General features: G+C 33.0%; 2 protein-coding genes across 3 annotated transcripts; one reads left to right on the top strand and one right to left on the bottom strand.

Annotated features, from left to right (window-relative positions):
- Nucleotides 1-601: 601 nt before the first annotated feature.
- Nucleotides 602-5,124, bottom strand: LOC18045913 (probable copper-transporting ATPase HMA5). Its single transcript, XM_024187821.1, has 6 exons — nt 4,573-5,124; nt 2,458-3,852; nt 2,079-2,333; nt 1,864-1,986; nt 1,278-1,757; nt 602-1,189 (listed from the first exon to the last, which is right to left on the bottom strand). The coding sequence occupies exons 1-6, from the start codon at nt 4,870-4,872 to the stop codon at nt 773-775; spliced, it is 2,970 nt and encodes a 989-aa protein (XP_024043589.1). The 5' UTR covers nt 4,873-5,124; the 3' UTR covers nt 602-772.
- A 9,309-nt stretch (nt 5,125-14,433) lies between these two features.
- LOC18045912 (serine racemase) lies at nt 14,434-16,723 on the top strand. 2 transcript variants are annotated; one of them, XM_006439516.2, is made up of 7 exons: nt 14,434-14,482; nt 14,794-14,978; nt 15,084-15,170; nt 15,255-15,485; nt 15,677-15,750; nt 15,868-16,054; nt 16,283-16,723. In XM_006439516.2, the coding sequence occupies exons 2-7, from the start codon at nt 14,815-14,817 to the stop codon at nt 16,527-16,529; spliced, it is 990 nt and encodes a 329-aa protein (XP_006439579.1). In that variant the 5' UTR covers nt 14,434-14,482; nt 14,794-14,814; the 3' UTR covers nt 16,530-16,723. The 2 variants fall into 2 exon arrangements, with proteins under 2 accessions (XP_006439579.1, XP_006439577.1); XM_006439514.2 differs by having other exon boundaries at nt 14,442-14,482; nt 14,804-14,978.
- The last annotated feature ends 2,263 nt before the right edge of the window (nt 16,724-18,986 follow it).

Below are 18,986 nucleotides of genomic sequence, written 5' to 3'. Positions count from 1 at the left end.
AGTGTTGATTTGAAAGTCCAACATGATCGCCAATTTTGATGCGTCATGATAGTTCAACCTTTTTTACTATCTCTCATTCTCTCTTTCATCTTTTTTTTTTCCCCACAATAATGTTATATTCCTAGTATGCTATGCTGTAGATTCGGTTTGATGTTAAAGTTAGACAGCTGTAATTTAAAATTATAATATTAAAATATTTAATAAATATTTGTTATTATAATTTAAAAATTAAATTGGTTTCATAACTTTAAAATTAATCAATTACTCTTTTTTTTGGCAATATTCCCCATATTTTTTTTTTACAAGTGTGGGGGAATAAAAGCATTAAAATGAAGAGAATTTATTGCTATTGTAACTTTTAACTGCAACTGAATTTGCCCCACAACTTACTTTATATATTTAATCCTTATCCTTCTTTTTTTTTTTTTGAAAAGAATCCTTATCCTTCTTAAAATTGAAATCTACCATATCAAGCCTGTTTCGTCTTCGGAAATTGGGCCGAAGCAGCCAACAGTCTTGCAATGAGAAAGAGAGAATCAAAAGAGAGGATCAAAAGAGACGATTACGAAAGAAACTACAACTTGAGTATACCAACCACAAATTCATTTAGCATTAAACAGTCCTACGCAAACAAACCGAATGACTGTACATAAACTGCCACTCTAGCCAAGATCGTCATTACAAACAAGATGGCTAACTTATTTCAAGGGTGTTTCTCACCTTAACATATATGTACATTACAGGGCACTAAATCAAGAACCATCATCATCAATCACTCTATCATAATTCCACGAATCTCAAGATTATTCAGCTTCTTAGGCCTCTTGTAATATTTCAGCAACAGAGAGCAGCAAACAACACTTACTGAAGAGGCTGCCATTGCAGCTCCAGCAATCCATGGAGGTAAACGGAATCCGGTAGTCGGGAAAAGGGCTCCCGCAGCAATTGGTATGCCTAAAAGGTTATAACCCAGAGCCCAAATGTAGTTCAGACGAATACGCGAAAAAGTTTTCCTCGACAAGTCTATAGCAGTTATGACATCCTCCAAATTACTCTTCATCAGGACAATATCAGCTGCCTCTATTGCAATGTCCGTGCCTGCACCAATTGCCATTCCAACATCTGCTGCTACAAGTGCTGGCGAGTCATTGATGCCATCTCCCACCATTGCCACGGTATATCCTGAAGCCTGTCAACAAGATAATGAATCTTGTATGTAATCGATACGTACAAGTGCGAAACATGCATATATGAGATGCAGATAATTTGCATTGTACCTGTAATTCCTTCACTTTCTCTGCTTTCTGTTCAGGTTTGGCTTCAGCTATAACATCTTCAATTCCAACTTCATGGGCAATGGATTTGGCAGTTCCCCAGTTGTCGCCTGTCACCACGATGCTTCTCACTTGCATCGACTTTAGAATGGAAATGACTTCATGAGCACCCGGTTTCAGTGGATCGGATATGGCTAAAACTCCAGTCAATTCTCCATCAATAGATACTAAGATCCCGGTTTGAGCCATTCCCTCTGTTTCTGCTAGCATTTCTTCAGCATCAGGTGGTATGTCAATGTTATTATCCAACATCAAGCTCTTGTTTCCCACCATTATTTCCTTGTTATGCACCGTGGCTTTAACTCCATGGCCAGTGATGGAGATAAAATCATGTGCTTCTGGCCAGAGAGGATTGTCTTCATCTTCTCTAAACTTCTTAGCATATTCAACAATAGCCTTCCCCAATGGGTGCTCACTGTTAGCCTGGTAGATAGACAGCAACAGATATTATCATTGGTTATATTATAAGCAACTACAACCTTGACGGACTCTCTTAAAGGGTAAGATTTCCACGGAAAATAAAGCATACCTCAGTTGCAGCAATAAGTTCATAGAAGTCTCTCAGCACCATATTTTTCAAAAGCTTTGTGTTGACAACTACCGGCTTTCCAACTGTCAGAGTTCCAGTTTTGTCAAACACAATGCAATTCACCTACAAGATTGTCGCACACAACCATAAGAAACCGATTCCAGTCATTGTACGTGTAGCATGTAGCAAAGAGCAACATGACAGCATATGCTAACCTTATGTGCACTTTCCAAGGCCTGACCCCCTTTAATCAGTACTCCTTGAGATGCCCCAACTCCAGTTCCAACCATTACGGCAGTTGGAGTCGCTAGGCCTAGCGCACATGGACACGCTATGACCATAACGGAGATTCCAAACTGTAGTGCAAGCTGAAAGCTATCCATCGAAGATGGTATCCAGGATTCCGGGTAGCCATGGAACTTTCCAGCTAAAAACCAAGCAAGCCATGTCGAAAATGACAGGATGATGACCTAAAAGAAAAGGGGAAAAAAAAGAACTGTTTTATTAACAAGAAAGCATACATTTTCATAAGACTCTACTTAAAAGTATCTATAGAACAAATGCAGAACATAATGAATCATATTCTACAGTTACCAGAGGCACAAAGTATTTTGAAATACGATCAGCGAACTTCTGAACTGGAGCCTTAGCCATCTGAGCTGATTCCACTAGTCGAACAATTTGAGCAAGAGCACTCTCTGATCCAACCCTTGTTGCCTTAATATGTAGCACCCCATTCTCATTCACAGTGCCACCAATTACTGTATCACCCTTCCTCTTAGCCACTGGCCTTGCCTCTCCAGTTATCATACTCTCATTTACATGGCTCTGTCCCCACAAAACGTAACCATCTGAAGCTACTTTTGCACCAGGAATAATTTTAATTACATCATTCCTCTGTATCAACCTACTATCTATTTCTTCTTCGCTTATCACATTGCCTTCCTCGTCTAAAGTCAGCAAAGTTGCTGTTTCAGGTGCTAAGTCCATGAGCTTCGCAATTGCCTCAGATGTCTTTCCCTTGGCGAGAACCTCCAGATATTTTCCAAGCAGAATAAAGGATATAAGCATTGAACTAGTCTCAAAAAAATCTGTACCTTCAAAGTGCGGAGAAGTAGCAGCTCTTAATACAGAGTACACTGAATAGAAGTAAGCTGTATTAGTTCCCAGGGCAATCAAAACATCCATATTCGCAGAACCATGGCGCAATGCTTTGTAAGAACCGGTGTAGAATCTTCTGCCTATAATGAATTGCACAGGAGTTGATAGCACCCACCTTATAATCTCTCCAATGGTAAGCATATTGACTATTTTGGTATCCAGGCCATGCTTGATTCCTGGGATATACATGAAGACCATGGAGGTTAAAAAAACAGGAATTGTAAAAACCAAACTCCAAAGGAAGGATCTATAATATTGCTTAATTTCTTCCTGTTTCAGATTTTCTCTTCCCCCTCCACCTTCAGGAAAGATCCTGGCCTTAAAACGGCCGGAACCAGTTGATTCTATGACTTTCATAAAGTTTCTGGGTCCTGTCATATCTGGCTTGTAAGAAATGGCAATCTTATGTACTCCAGAATCCACTCCAATGCCGTGAACTCCAGGAAGTGCCTGGAGTGAATTTTCAATCATTCTCATGGAATGATCAGTCCTTATGCCATCAACCTGAAGATGAATTTTACTCATATCTTCTCCTGTGCTGATTAGTGTGGCTTCAAATCCAGTATCCTCAATAGCTGCCAAAATCTGATTGTAGTTTAGAATTTTCGGATCATAGTGTACTTCTGCTGCTTCAGTAGCTAAGGCCACTCGGACATTTTGGACACCAGGAATTGCTTGCAAAGCTTTCTCAACAGTTGTGGAGCAAGTAGTGCATGTCATTCCATTGATTCCAATACGACATAGTTGAGTTGATTTATCAGATGTTTCATCTTGGATTAATGTTGCTTGAAATCCAACATCCTCAATGGTCTCACGAATTGTCTCCTCCTGTGAAGAGAACGTAAAGATGCAACTAACCACACGTTATTGATGTCAATGGCAAATTACAAGTTCAATATTCAGGGGGTAGCAAGCATATATAGCCCGAGGCCCATAGTCAATGATGATTTAACATCTACAAGCCCAAATCCACCCATTGACTATTGTATAAAATATATTATATGTATGTCATGATCAAGGGCACAGATGGTGATATTCTGATAATGATGATGGCAGACATATCGTATCTCTCAATTGTCCGCAACTAACTGCGAAGGCAAAGTAAAGCACCAAATTGGACGAAAAGGAAGAAAAAGCAAGCTGGTGCTAAATCGCTAACCAGTGACTCAAAAGCAAAGGAATTCAGGACCAGTTCTGGAAAATTCATAAGAAATAGAATTTACAATGAGTCTATCTTTTTCATTAAAAGAAAAATCCGTATTACAGAAACAAATTACACCAAACAAGTTGTTTAAAACATTTGTTCATGGCACAAGCAGAAGAATACAAACCCAAAAAAAGAAGCAACTGCCAGCTTAGTAATCAAATAAAAGAATTCTGATACCTATCCGGGTTTAACAAGACGTTGAATCATTATACTGTATGTATATAGTTTGTAATTAATTATATAACAAATAAACAAAAGAAAATTGGAATTATATATTAAATATTAAACGCTTGCTACGCTGTATATTAATAAAAAATAAAAAGAGTAACGTAAGAACTTACGTTAACAAAGGACGGGTAGAACAAGACAAGAGCTCTATTATTCAAGACATCGACGACGGCGTCGTGTATTCCGGGAAGTCGTTTGATGGCTTTCTCGACGGATCCAGCGCAGGCGGAGCAGGTCATACCCATCACAGCATACACAGCCTTTGCCTTTGACATCGAGCTCTCCACGTTCGCTGTCTCTTCAGCCGACACGCCTTTCGGGTACTTTGGCATCGACGGGTAGTGTGGCCTCGGCGACAAGTTCCCATAACTCTCGTTTCTTATGCACGCTAGTGCCAACAACTTGGTCGCCATTAGTATATATTTTCAACCACCTTCCAACGTCGTCTGCAAAATATATATCCTATGGGGTTTAAATTTAATTGGTTTCTGCTTTTAAAGTTGCAAAATGTGAATGAGTGGCTTCATCTGTGGAACTAATTGGATGTATTTTGGTATTTGACATACAAAATATACATGCGCGCGCGCGCACACAAAAGAAAGAAGGCTAATGATCACTTTTTGTATTAAACAGCGTTAACAACTTCTCCCTCTACCTGTGCGTTTAAGATCAGCGCCTCTGTTCAAAAAAAAAAAGATCACCGCCACTATAACATATAGAACAAAATAAACGTAACTTATACAGATTGCGACACGTGTAAATATAATAATAATAATAATTTTATTGCTCCTATAAAGAAAGTCGAAGAATCTTACGGTCAAAAGTTATGGAAGAGTAATTATGTATGACCAGATAAAATGAATGTATATAATATCATTTTATAGTGATGGCATCTTACTTTTAATACACTAATAATGGCATCTTACTTTTAACACACTAATAGATTAAAAAATATAAATTTTAATATAAAAATCAATATTCTTTTTTATTTTCATAATATTCTTATTTTATTAAATCAAAAATGTCTTTATTAGATGATAATTATATATATACATACACACATATATATATATATAGAGGTGTTGTTAAGTTACATCATATGAACTTGCAACAAACTTAAAAGTAGTTACTTATGACCTACTATTTGTTTTACATGTTATTATTTTTTGTTTTGAGTAATTTTTTTTGTGTTTCTATAAGTTACATTATATGTAATTTAGCAGTTGTTTATATATAGTTGTCTTTTAATAAGGACATTTTTACTTTGATAAAGTGAGAGTGTTACTAAAATATTAAAAAAAAAACACACACACAGATCTTAATATATAATTACGACTAAGTTCATCATATCAAAAAAAATTTAATTTTTTTTAAAATAAAATAGAATTGACAGTCGATTTTTTTCTAAATTTCTTTTTTTTTTGGGTAGCATTAATAGCATCTATATATGTAAAGATGGTAAAAATATCTTTTTTGAAAAGAAGAAGCTTGGTGTTCAAACTCCCCTTAAATAGTTGAAGATTGAATTAGGTGATATACACACACATATAAGTACTATCTTGCGCTCAATCTCTATTGTAATTTTGTAATATCAAATAAAACGTAAGAAAGAAAGATTTTGCAGTCTGAAATGATGAGGAAGGCGAAAGCTTTAATTTTGAAGTGCTTGTTATGAGATAACCATATCCTTTGGAAAAGGATAAGTATTGCAATTCCCATATCCACGATAAGTGATCTAATTTGAAAATTTTTCATAAATTTTGATATTATTGGCGTTACAAAGTTTCAACCCTTTTATGGATTAATTTATCCTTTGAAAAATTAGATGCAGCTCACTCCATTTAATTTATCCTTTTAAAGCTAGATGCACCTTACCAATGGGTATTTGGTCTAGTGGGTGAGCCCTTGTATAGTTGTATTCACCATGTATGATAACAAAAATTTAAGTCTCCATAAAAGCATTATGAAACCTAAAAATCTGGGCACTCAATTTAACCTTTAAATCATTGTATTGGGTTGGGTTGATCAGGTTGATTAAAATTAAAAATTCAAACGTGGAAGTTAAAAAAAAAGTTATTCGATATTTAAAATCAAATTAAAATAGTAAAAAAAAATAATTCTCCATTATAACATTAAATATTGTTTGTTACACCCAACATCTATCAATAGACAATATTTTGTTATGTTTAAATACTTATCAGCTTACTTTTAGTGGAAATTCAAAGTTGATTTATGAATTTTGTATTTAGAAAATTCAATTAATGTCAGGTTTAATAGAGAGAAATTAAAAAAGAGTCTCCTTTATAAAAGCATAAAAAGAGTTCAAAATTATTTTTAACCGTTTAGAGATAAACAATTAACAATTGACATTATTTTTATATGGTTTTTATTATTATCGGATTGGATTGGGTTACATGGGTCCATTAACAGGGATCTAATCTAACTCAATCATTAATTAGATTGAAAAAAATTAACTCAATCAACTCATTTAAGTTTGATTGGATTGGATTGAATTAGATTGCACTGAGGTCGGATTGAGTTCGTCCACCCTTACTTGCTAGTACTGTAAACACGAGTAAACAATAAGCAATTTTGATATGTGTAGACGTAAGAATGCATTACCGTAGAAATTGAATTTAAGACTAAAAGCTAGCTAACCATATCTTTCATAGCAGTTTCTTGAGAATATGATGAAAATGAGACATAAATTGACATATGTTCTCAACATATGCAACTCAAGAGATCAAGTACGAAATTTTGCAAAAGTTAGACAATAAAATAATAATTAACAAAATTAGAGAAGAAGAAGAAACTTACGATCGCCGATAGGTAGAGATAAAGAGAGAGCCTTGGCTTGAAAGAGATCAAATCTTGGCTCGAAAGAGATCAAACCTTTCTTTTGTAACACGCAGTTTATGCACAAAAGAAACCCCATATTTATAGTAAACTCAAACCGCCTGAAATAATCAAACAATTAATGCAAAACAGTGTCGCTTCGCTCTTGCTTGTGGGTTTTTTTTTTTTTTTCCTTAAAGAATTATTATCTTTGCTTGATCATCAGAGCCATCATCAAACGTATGGAATAAAATATTATTGTATTAAAATCATTGACTTGGCAAAAGCCTAGTGTATATTATTAGTAAGCACAAGTACTTCCTCTTGTGGGAGCTTGCTACGGTACCGACTCCGTGTGTAACACAGCAAATGGGACGCTTCCACGGGTTGCAGGAGTGAGGAAAAGCAACCCAAACTCAGCTGATGCAAGGCCAATGTTGACTCAGCTGTTAGTTACAGAATCTGCAACTTAGCTGAGTCCCTTCTTGTGATGTATGTTTGATCACTCCACCTGTTGTTTTTATACAGAATATTTTAATTATAATGACGGCACTAGAGTTATATATACCCTAGGTACTCTAGAATCTTTAAGAATCTGGATCTGGGTTTGTTGGTCACTGTGTAATAACCATCAAGACAAATTATAGAAGTGATGTCACAGAAAAGAAAGTTTCCAAATTAAAAAAAAAATTCCACAGTAAGTCAGAGCTTCAATAGTTGCAAATAGTTGATTGTTTCTGTCCAAGAATATGGATTATGCTGATATGAGTTGTAGTTACACGGTGGAGGGAAATTGAGTTGCAGCGCCCCTTGCTAAACTATTAAAAAAAAATAGTCAAAGAAAGAGATCAAATCTTTCTTTTGTAACACGCAGTTTATGCCCAAAAGAAACCCCATATTTATAGTAAACTCGAACCACCTAGAATAGTCAAACAATTAATGCAAAACAGTGTCGCTTTGCTTATGCTTGTGGGGTTTTTTTTTAAAAAAAAGAATTATTATCTTTGCTTGATCATCAGAGCCATCATCAAATGTATGGACTAAAATATTATTGTATTAAAATAATTGATTTGGCAAAAACCTAGTATATATTATTAGTAAGCACAAGTACTTCTTCTTGTGATGTATGTTTGATCACTCCACCTGTTGTTTTTATACAGAATATTTTAATTACAACTACGGCACTAGAGTTATATATACCCTAGGTACTCTAGAATCTTTTAGAATCTGGATCTGGGTTTGTTGGTCCTGTGCAATAACCATCAAGACAAATTATAGAAGTGATGTCACAAAAAAAGAAAATTTCCAAAAAAAAAAATTCCACAGTAAGTCAGACTGTCAGAGCTTCAATAGTTGCAAATAGTTGATTGTTTCTGTCCAAGAATATGGATTAGAGTCCTGCTATTTGAACTAACGGACGACAAAGGGATGACAGAAACGGCAGCGCCCATTGTCGTTTTCGTGTGTCCCTTTGTATGTTACTTCATTATCCTTTGTCGGTTGTTTTTTTTATTTAAAAAATAAAACAATCAAAAGAAAAGATTAAAATAATAAAAAGGAAACCAAAAGTAACGAAAAGGAGATGACAAAATAAAAAAGTTGACAAAAAATTAAAATCGTCATTATCACTCAAACCCGACGAAGAGGCCAAACCAGATAAACTCAACTCGATCTGCATTTGTATTAATAAAAGAAAACTGAATTAAAACCAGGGGCCACAATCATTTTAAAAAATTAAATTAAACATGGCACGTTAGTGAATATAGCATTTAACAATAACAGCACTTTTTTACAATCAATTTTTCTTATTGTCCTCTCTATCTCCATCTCTCACCTCTCATTTAACGTGAGCCATCTGCATTTAATAATGAAAAATCAGTTCCCTGTCCTCTCTATCTCTCTGCATCTCGCTTATCACACAGGTAATTTCTGCATTTCCAACCGCTTGATTTTAGCAACAAAAAAAAAAAAAGAGTGACTGGAGAGGGAGGAGATAACGTATAAGGAAAAGATAAAAAGTTGAAATTTGACATGCTTTCTATTTCTAAATTTTTTATTTTATTATTTATTGTGGGCCTATGTAAAACTAAAGGAAGACTAAGGAAGCACGTGAAACGGCAAGCCCATACTGCGTTTCTATCGTCCTTTAGTCTTCTTTTAGTTTGTTTATCATTTTCCGATGGATTATGCTAATATGAGCTGTAGTCACACATTGGAGGGAAATTGAGTTACAGCGTGCCTTGCTAAACTAGTTAAAAAAAAAATTGTGTATATTGTATATTTATGTCTTATTATCTACAACAACTAATAAAGCACATCCTTGTCTTATGTTGGGCACAAAGTCAGATCATCATAGAAAGTCAAATTCAGGGACACGGCTAAGTTGCAGAAGCTGCAACAAATAACAGCCTTGGCATTTTGACCTTGTATCAACAGCTCCCTTGCCTAGGTTGCATCAGCACCAACACCTGTGGAAGACTCCCATTGGCTATGTTACTTGCAGAAAGTGTAACATAGCAAGCTCCCAAATTCAGTGTTAGTTTTTCATGGAAACTTTTTGGAAGAAAAATAAAATTGCGTCCAAGTTCGTTCTTTCAAAATAAGTTCTTTGTTTGCTGACTTTCAAAGTCAGTCTCAATATTTTCGACTGGATATACGTTCGTTCAAAGGACGCACATGTCTAGGCTCATATGACGAGTAGGGTGGCAAAATGAATTAATGAGTTGAATTCAAATCAAATCGCAAATAAATTGGGTTAAAATTTTACTAATTGGGATTCGATTCATTTATTAATCAAATTAAAATCTCAAGATTTCGACTCGATTCGTTTATTAAGTGAATATATGATTCGATTTGTTTAATTCGTTTAGTAGAATTAATAAACGAATTGAATCAAATATGAATTTATTTCCTATTCATTTATGATGTAACGAACCGAATTGAATATGAATTTATTTACAAAAAATATAATTAATAATAAAAAAAATTAAGTAAAATAAAATATAAAAAGACCACAAATTTAAAATTTATTATCATTTATAATTACTACATTGACCTTCAAACTTTAAAATATTTTCGTATATATTTAAGGATAAATAAGTAATTCAATGAAAAGAATAATAAACAAATGAATCGTTTTCAATTCGTTTATAACTCATATATTAAATGAATTCTAAACGAATAAATGAATCAATATTCCTCAACAGGGATTTGATTAATTTAATTAACTAATCAAATCGAATTCACCAACTTATTAAACCAATCAATTTTTTTAAACTCAAACTCATTTAATTCACATTGAATCAATTCAAATCAAATAAAGGAATCCTGACTCAGATTGCCAACCCTAATCACAGGAAAATTTCCTCACATTGTTAACAAAATATTGTCCTAAATCTATATTTAAAACCGGCTATCATTCCTATGAAAAAGAAAAAAAAACTGGTTATCATTTAAATAATTAATTGAAATGATTTTATCCAATTATGACTAATTACAATTTTTTTTTTAAATTTTATTCAGCGGAAAATCAGTACATACCATGCAATCAAAATTGGTTAAAAACAGTCTTTCCTTTAATTATTCTTCTTCTTGTTCGTCTGTGATTGGAAACAGTTCAAAGTTCAAACTAAGATGCTAATTAAAAAAAGGAATCAAGAAAACTAACCGATGACGAATTAAAATTCCCACAAAAGGATCGCATTAAACCGGAGTTAAATATTGCTGAACCTGAAAAGACAGAGTTGCAAATTAATATTGGCGCGCAAGTAAGCGTCGACCGTCAAGCCAAATACATGTCACATGCCATGCCCATGCTGAATCTGTTTGATGTTGATAATTTCATAATCAATAATTTGGTTCTATTTTCTAACTTATGAGAATTTTTAATAATTAATAATTTACTAATTATTAAAAATAAAACGGTTTGGGCCTTACATCAGTTCTACTTAGATTGAGAACGAAGGCCCAAGTATTTTTTTTCAACATTCCCGCCAAGTCCAGAAGCATCGTTTGTTTGAACCTGCACGTAACAAGCGGGCAATTACCATTAAAATATTTGTGATAATCAATATAGTGCGAAAATGACTTTGTCCCTAGCTTTTTACCTTTAGAAAAATCCATCAATTACGAAATGGGCCCGCGAAATAAAACATCCCTTTTGCTTCTTTGTAAATTATAATTGACTTATTCTCACTTGTAAGTTATAACAATTCCAAAATATTGTATGTCGACATTAACCTTTAGTATGATTAAATAAATAATAATGATATAGCCACAAACTCTTGTATAAATTTATTTTGTATAAATTGACGTGGCGTTAATTCATTGGTTGAATTAAATATCTCTTGGCCCACATGATTTATTTATATTATTTTATATTTTCATTCAACCAATAAATTAATGACACATTAGTTTGTACAAAAATTTATAAATGTATCATCGCTCTTAAATAAATAATCCTGTCATTAAAACCAAGCTAATAATTTTAGCAAGTAGGCCTTGGTCGGCAAGTATGGCCCATATTAAGCCATATTTTACAGGAGCTGTTCAAGGAGTAATAATAATTTTCTGCCGCATGCGCTCACCGAAATTATGAATTTGACTTGGTTAGTTATGAACTTCAATTACTTTCATCTAAAAGATCTCATAATGACTATTATCCAAATACATAAATAATGTACGTTGTATGTAATTCAAAAAAAAAATAATGTAAAATTATTATATCACTCTTGATTTTGGGCCAGTCTTGCATCATTCAATGACAATGAACCCATTATCCATCCATGGAGCAGCCCAACTAACCATCACGCCGTACACCAATGTATTCTTATTCTATAAGGGCCGAGTTTACCTGCCTCCGAGATTAGAGTTTGGTTGCTTTGTGACTAGTGCCATATCTGTATGTACCGTGTTCGTACTGTTGCCTAAAAACGGCCCGCATAAGGCTAGTTCGGTAGGGAAGCCGGTCCGGCGGGAGATGGCGATTCCAGACGAGAATGGTGTAGACCAAAAGGCGAATGTTAATGGGAAGATGTGCATTAGAGAGGGCCCAATGGTACAAAGGATTAATAATCCTGAGGCTAATAAGACTGCTTTTCAATTTGGGTGGTTCCTTAGTGGAGATCTGGGATACTTTGATTCTCAAAGGTGTTTGAATATGTGGGTGGCATATTAAGGAGTTTAGATGGTGTTTGGTTGGGAGGTGAGGATAGAGAATAGGAAAGTAATTTCAAATTTTTTTTCTTTTATTTTAATTGTTTGGTTGGAAAAATATATAAGAATTTAAATTTTATTAGAATTTACTATTCATCCTAATGTAGAATTTGAATTTTATACCAAGAATTGAAGAATTCAAATTCATCTTCTTTTGGAAATCAAAGCTTTTAAAATTATCCCTTTAACTTTTTAACTTGTTTAATATCATCAAATAGTTATTATTTATAATTTTATTTTATCAATTTAATATTTTTTTAAAAATATTTTATTAATTAAATTCAAGTAATGATTTTTAAATTTTTTATCAAAATAAATAAATAAATATATTTAATATGAAAATATAAAAACATAAATTAATAGTTGTCAAATAGCCGCCAGAGGCACGTGAAGTGTCACTGCTAGTACCCATTGAACTTGTCGTTTGACGAACAAAATTATTATGTTATCATTGAGGTCAAAAAATCAACGTGTGTTGTTGAAACCCTATTAAAAAATTTTTAGAAACTTTTTAACTTCTACAAATCTGAAATGATATCAAAATTTTAAATTAAATGAGTTCATCCATTATAGAGAGTATCAATTTTTGATAATTTTCATATCATTCAACAGCTTGTACGAGATGGTGTTGTGGTAGTCGAGTACGGCAGCTTCTTTTGCTTTTTTTGGTTCCTTAAATGAAAATTTAAAATTATAATATAGTGATTAAGAAATTATTTATATTATATTAGAAACTATCTAGAAACAAATGATGTTAATTATAATTACTTAAATTAATAATAAAATAAAATTATGCTAATAAAAAATTTAAATAAAATTTAATTATAAATATAATATGTTATTTAAAATAATTTTTATTAGTTATTTATAGAAGTATACAAAATAAAATCACTGTTTAATTTTTTGAATTGTATTGATGATAAATATTGGAAGTTTAACATTTATTCACTTAAGACTAAAATTGTCTAAATAAAAAAATAAATATTTCTTTTTTTTTTAGTATATAATTCTATAACAACACATGTCTCTTCAAACCAAACATCACCTTAGTATTCGCGGGGGTTCCATATTGAACATTCATATTTTACAAAAAGCACACTTGTTATTATCATCAATTCAGCAGTGACGAGAATTATTAAGAGTGATTTCTCGAGTCTTGAATATGCTTAATATCATTTCCCTTTCGCTGGGGAGAAGATATCGCCTACTGAAGTCGATGCAGTACTTGTGTCACATCCAGACGATAAATAATTAAATATGGTGAAGAGGTGAGATCAACAGTTCTTTTAAGACTAACCCAATTGAAACTTATGCTTGGTCGGTGCCAATTGGCAATTTGTTTTTATTCTACATTTCATTTACGTCCAATGCGCTGTAATTCTGAGGGAAGGAGCAACAATAGGTGAAGGAATTCTGTAAATGAGCATTCATCATTCTCTTTTGTAGCTCGTTTTGAACCTCAGTTTGCCATTGCCAACAGCCAATTATAGCTAAAATAAACTGTCAATGCGGTGAAGTTCTCTTATTTTTACTCCCTGAATTGCTGAGAATATCACAGCGTTGAAAATTTGAACTGCAAGCGTTGAAGTGGCAGATTCTTTGCAATGCAAACACTTGTTCTGTTCTGTGTCCTCCTCCCGAAATCTTTTGCGTTCAGCGCAGAAATTCAATCTGCTTTTCGTGAGTTCGTATCAACAATTACATGCAAACGTTCCAGTTTAAGAAATGTCCAAGTAATTCCCACCGGTGTTGTAATCTGTAAAACATCTTAATCAAACGATCTATTCGTTTATGTGATGTTGTCAAAAAGTTTGGAATTTTTTATAATTTATAAAAAAATAGGGACTTCAGTGAAAAATACCTTCCTCCAAACCAAACGGCATCGTTATATATATTATTACAGACATGGAAGAGGTGAAGGTGGGCGCGCAGAATCATCAAAGTCGTGTTCGGGATTCAGACTTCTAAGCTGCTGTGAGTTATTTTATGTCTTTTTAAGCTCCTTTTCTACTATGAATTTCTTTTACGTTGTTATTTTTTCAAATGTTATCTGCCAAAAAATCTCAATTGCATAGCGATAATGAAATAACGGACGGGTCTTCAATTTAGCTATTTTGCACGATTGTAGCACACTTCACTTTGCTACTAGAAATGCCAATTAAATTGTCCAATTTCATGGCTGTTCGATGATGTTTCTTTTGCGACAGCATGACAAAAATCCGATTTTGTCACAATTTACTTGTTGCCCATTTTCATATAACAAAAGCATTAAAACTCCCAAGTAGTTTTTAACAGTGAAGTTGGAGATGGAAGCGAACGGGGAGAAGTATGCTGCTAATTTCTCATCCATAAAAGAAGCTCAAAAACGCATCTCGCTGTACATTCATAAGACTCCAGTTTTGTCCTCGGAAACTCTAAATTCTATGTCTGGAAGAAGCCTATTCTTCAAATGTGAATGTTTTCAGAAGGGGTGAGAACAAATTTTTTTCACTAAATAGTGGATACAGTATTTCATTAATTACTCTTGCACCAATATTAAAATTAAGGATGTTCTTTTCCTTTTCTGCTCTGATAGTGGAGCATTCAAATTCAGAGGTGCCTCTAATGCAGTTCTTTCGCTCGATGAAGATCAAGCAATTAAAGGGGTTGTAACACATAGCAGGTTTTTACTGAGCTTACTAGCATTTCCGTGGTTAATGATAATTTGAGTGTTTAGGTGTCCCCTGATATTGTACTTCAAAACTAGTGGTAACCATGCTGCAGCTTTGTCTTTGGCTGCAAAGTTACGGGGGATCCCAGCATATATAGTTATACCGAAGAATGCTCCAAAATGCAAAGTTGAGAATGTTGTGCGTTACGGTGGTCAGGTTATTTGGAGTGAGGCCACAATGCATTCAAGGGAGAGTGTCGCATCCAAGGTGCTGGAGGAAACTGGGGCAGTTCTTGTACATCCATATAATGATGGGCGAATAATAAGGTACTATATTGCTGTTATGGTAATTTGCATTTTTATTTGAATTCTATTCATAAAATGATATAGCTCCATGCTGTATTAGTGGATATTCACAAGCTTTATGCATATGGTCTGCACAAAATTCATGTGTGGGGAAAACCTGGAACTTTTGCATTGATTTGAATGTGCTATGATGAGTTGCATTGTTTTCTCAGTGGGCAGGGTACCATATCACTGGAGTTTCTGGAGCAAGTCCCTCTACTTGATACAATAATAGTTCCCATAAGTGGTTTGTTCGACAACATTTTAGTTTCAATTCATATTTGGGGTCCCATGTCACTTTTGGTTTCGGTGATTGTTTTTTTGGAAGCCAAATGATAATAGTTTGAAAAAATTTCAATTGCAGGAGGTGGTTTAATATCAGGGGTGGCACTGGCTGCAAAGTCCATCAAACCTGCCATTCGAATTTTGGCTGCTGAACCTATTGGAGCTAATGATGCAGCTCAATCTAAAGCAGCTGGCAGGATTATAACATTGCTCGAAACAAACACTGTTGCTGATGGGCTCCGAGCTTTTCTTGGAGATCTTACGTGGTAAAGACAATCTTGATAATTAATTGATGCATGAAGGTTACAAATTTTCTCTTGCACACTGAAATGTAAAGTTTGATTCTGCTCGTCCTTTTTATACTTACGTTTGTCTTGAGAGTGAAGAAATTCATGACTTTATTTCATCTCTTTCGCCAGCCTGCCTTCATCTATAAATCAATTCCAGTTTATGGAATTAATTTCTATTATATGCCTTTCTCTCTTATGGTGCAGGCCAATTGTACGAGATCTTGTTGATGACGTAATTACTGTGGAGGATAAGGAGATAATAGAAGCCATGAAACTCTGTTATGAGATTCTGAAGGTGGCAGTAGAACCTAGTGGAGCCATAGGCCTCGCTGCTGTTTTATCAGACGGTTTCAGAAAGAATCCTGCTTGGCAAGATAGTAAAAAGATAGGAATTGTACTTTCAGGAGGTAATGTTGATTTAGGTGTGCTGTGGGATTCATTTAGAAAGTGACCGTTGCATGCCTCGTACATGGAAAATGTTTTTCCTTACAGTGATTTTTACAGTTTTATGAAGTCAAATTTCTGTTTGACAGCATATGCCAGATTCTTGTGTAAATTGACAGCCAACATAATATGTCTTCTTGTTTCCTTAGTTTCCATTTCTGTATTCACAAAAATAAGAAACTCAAGAATGAATGATTATCATACCTTTTTAAAGCTCAACTTTAGGCTAAATTTGCCATTACTGCCGGCACCTATATATAAATGGTAGTGAAAATGAAGTTTAGCATTTTATCATGAAAAGATATACTCTGGCCACCTCATGAAGAGAGCTTGAGCAGCTGTGTCTGGCATCCTTTTAATTGAGCTAATAATCAGATTGGGCTGATTTTTATTTATTTTTTAATTGTAGAGTTCTTTTAAGGTGTTCTCAGAATGCCGAATTGATACATTCGGATAGGTTCGGATTAGATTATAATTAGTATTGTCTTGTGTTTGATGTTTATTGGATCAGATTATAAATGAAAATTTTATTTCTAAAACATAAATAATTAATTTGTTATCACAAAATATTTTTGATTAAATAATACTAAAATTATTTTGATTTTTGTATTTATAAAATATATTTATAGTATATAAGACGTAATTTTTAATTTTCTCAAATAGGTAATAATTAACAAATTATTTAATAATTAACAAATTAATGTAATGACTAAAATCTACATTTGCCACAGTAAAATCCACCTCATAAGGTGCCTAAAGATCATGCAAGAAAGCTTACTTCTTGTCAAGTAATTAGTTATGGTAAAGTTTATCAAACATTTTAAATAAATGCAATAATCATTAAGAACAAAACAAAAACGAAAGATAAATAAATTCCCATGACTAAGCACTGGGATGGTTTGATTAAACAAAAGTAATAATTTTATGAGAAGATGACTACCATCTATCCTTCAATTTGGCATAACGATAATTTTAGCTTATCAGAATGGATAGCAGTTGACACTAGTCAAAAAAATAAGCTCCTGAAACTTCACAAAGCTTATTATTATTTTTACCTTAAAAAATTTGGATATCACATTGATGGGTCAACATATTTGATCATCCATATCAAAATGGTCTCTAACTCAAAAAAAAAAAAATTTCAAAAAAAAATTATGGGAACAACTCTGACTTTTGCAATTAGTTACTCCAAAATCTCAAAAAACTGTATCCACTATTCAACATCAGAAGGGTACAAAATTAAAAAAAAAAAAAACTCTTACAATTTTTTTAAAAAAAAACATATTTTTAATTAAAATATAAATTATAAATACAAAAATATAAACTATGAAATGAGACGGATGTAACAAATTTATTAAAAGAATAATTTATTTAAGTGTTTAATTAAATTTCTATTCAAAATAAGAAATTAATTTATTCTTTAATTACTAAGGTAATTTCAATTAAAAAAATAGATTTAATGAGAAAATTTAAGGGATTTCAAAACACCTACTCTTATTTCATATACGTGAAACATTTTTCTTTCAGTTTTTGCTTCTCATAATTATTTTAAAAGAACCCATCATAGGATTCTTAAAGACCAGCTTCCAACTTTTTTCGAGTTGTGGGAGAGTTTAGCAATTGTGTGTATATTGTTTGATTAAATGGTCATGATAGTTGTCTTTTTCAATAAAAAAATTTATGTAAGATGATGCAAGTATCACCGATATATAATTTTCATGTGAGTAAAACACATTGAGGTGGTTTGATTAAACACAAGTTAATATTATTTTTATTTAACTATCTGTTTAGTTTTTTTTACAATAATACTCCTGCAAAAATTTTCTTAATATTGATTAATTTATGTAAAAAAATTAATTAGTAAATTAAAAAATAATTATTTGTTAGCAAATTACTAATAGATATAAGTATGATAGAACTAGTATTTTTTGTACCTGACAACAATCTTACTAATAATTATTTATAGATAAATTAATATCAACCAACTTAAAGAAATGTTTAATATCCTTATAATAATTTTATTAATAATTTTTTATAAAAAATTTATCAAATTAATCATAAAAATAAAATAATAACATACAAAATTTCTTAATTTTTATTTTACTTTTAAGGGTGATTTAATAAATTAACTTTTTTTCTTTGCTTAATATCCCTAAGAGATGACGCCTTCAAGAATCAAGATCGCAGTTAATCTTATGAAACTTTTTCCTCCCCTCTACATGCACGTTTTGCTGAAGTTGTAAAATATCCGCTACCATTGACCTTATATCACAGGGGCATTCATGTGCTTGATGGATAAATCACTTCGGCCAAATGAGTTTGGATTAAAATAGGTAAAATAGAATTTGTGGACATGATTTGCCCAGAAAAACTAAACAGCAATTCCTCCCTTAATATTTGTCTTGCGTCCATCTATTTCGGACATCTTCAAATGTGCACCTCTCATAGCTCCAGAAAAGAAGGA

The sequence above is a fragment of the Citrus clementina genome, unplaced genomic scaffold (genome assembly GCF_000493195.1).
Source record: "Citrus clementina cultivar Clemenules unplaced genomic scaffold, Citrus_clementina_v1.0 scaffold_3, whole genome shotgun sequence".
NCBI classification, from domain to species: domain Eukaryota; kingdom Viridiplantae; phylum Streptophyta; class Magnoliopsida; order Sapindales; family Rutaceae; genus Citrus; species Citrus x clementina.
The sequence above is the reverse complement of the archived record's forward strand: the minus strand, read 5'-3'. Positions and strand labels throughout refer to the sequence as shown.

Bases quoted from the DNA above. Each gene is read 5' to 3' on its own strand.
- LOC18045912 (XM_006439516.2), top strand. From the start codon at position 14,815: ATGGAAGCGAACGGGGAGAAGTATGCTGCTAATTTCTCATCCATAAAA. The intron at 14,979-15,083 runs GTGAGAACAAAT...CTGCTCTGATAG, and splicing joins TGTGAATGTTTTCAGAAGGG to TGGAGCATTCAAATTCAGAG. The intron at 15,171-15,254 runs GTTTTTACTGAG...CTTCAAAACTAG, and splicing joins GGGGTTGTAACACATAGCAG to TGGTAACCATGCTGCAGCTT.
- LOC18045913 (XM_024187821.1), bottom strand. From the start codon at position 4,872: ATGGCGACCAAGTTGTTGGCACTAGCGTGCATAAGAAACGAGAGTTAT. The intron at 2,334-2,457 runs GTAACTGTAGAA...CTTTTCTTTTAG, and splicing joins CAAAATACTTTGTGCCTCTG to GTCATCATCCTGTCATTTTC. The intron at 1,758-1,863 runs GTATGCTTTATT...TCTATCTACCAG, and splicing joins AACTTATTGCTGCAACTGAG to GCTAACAGTGAGCACCCATT.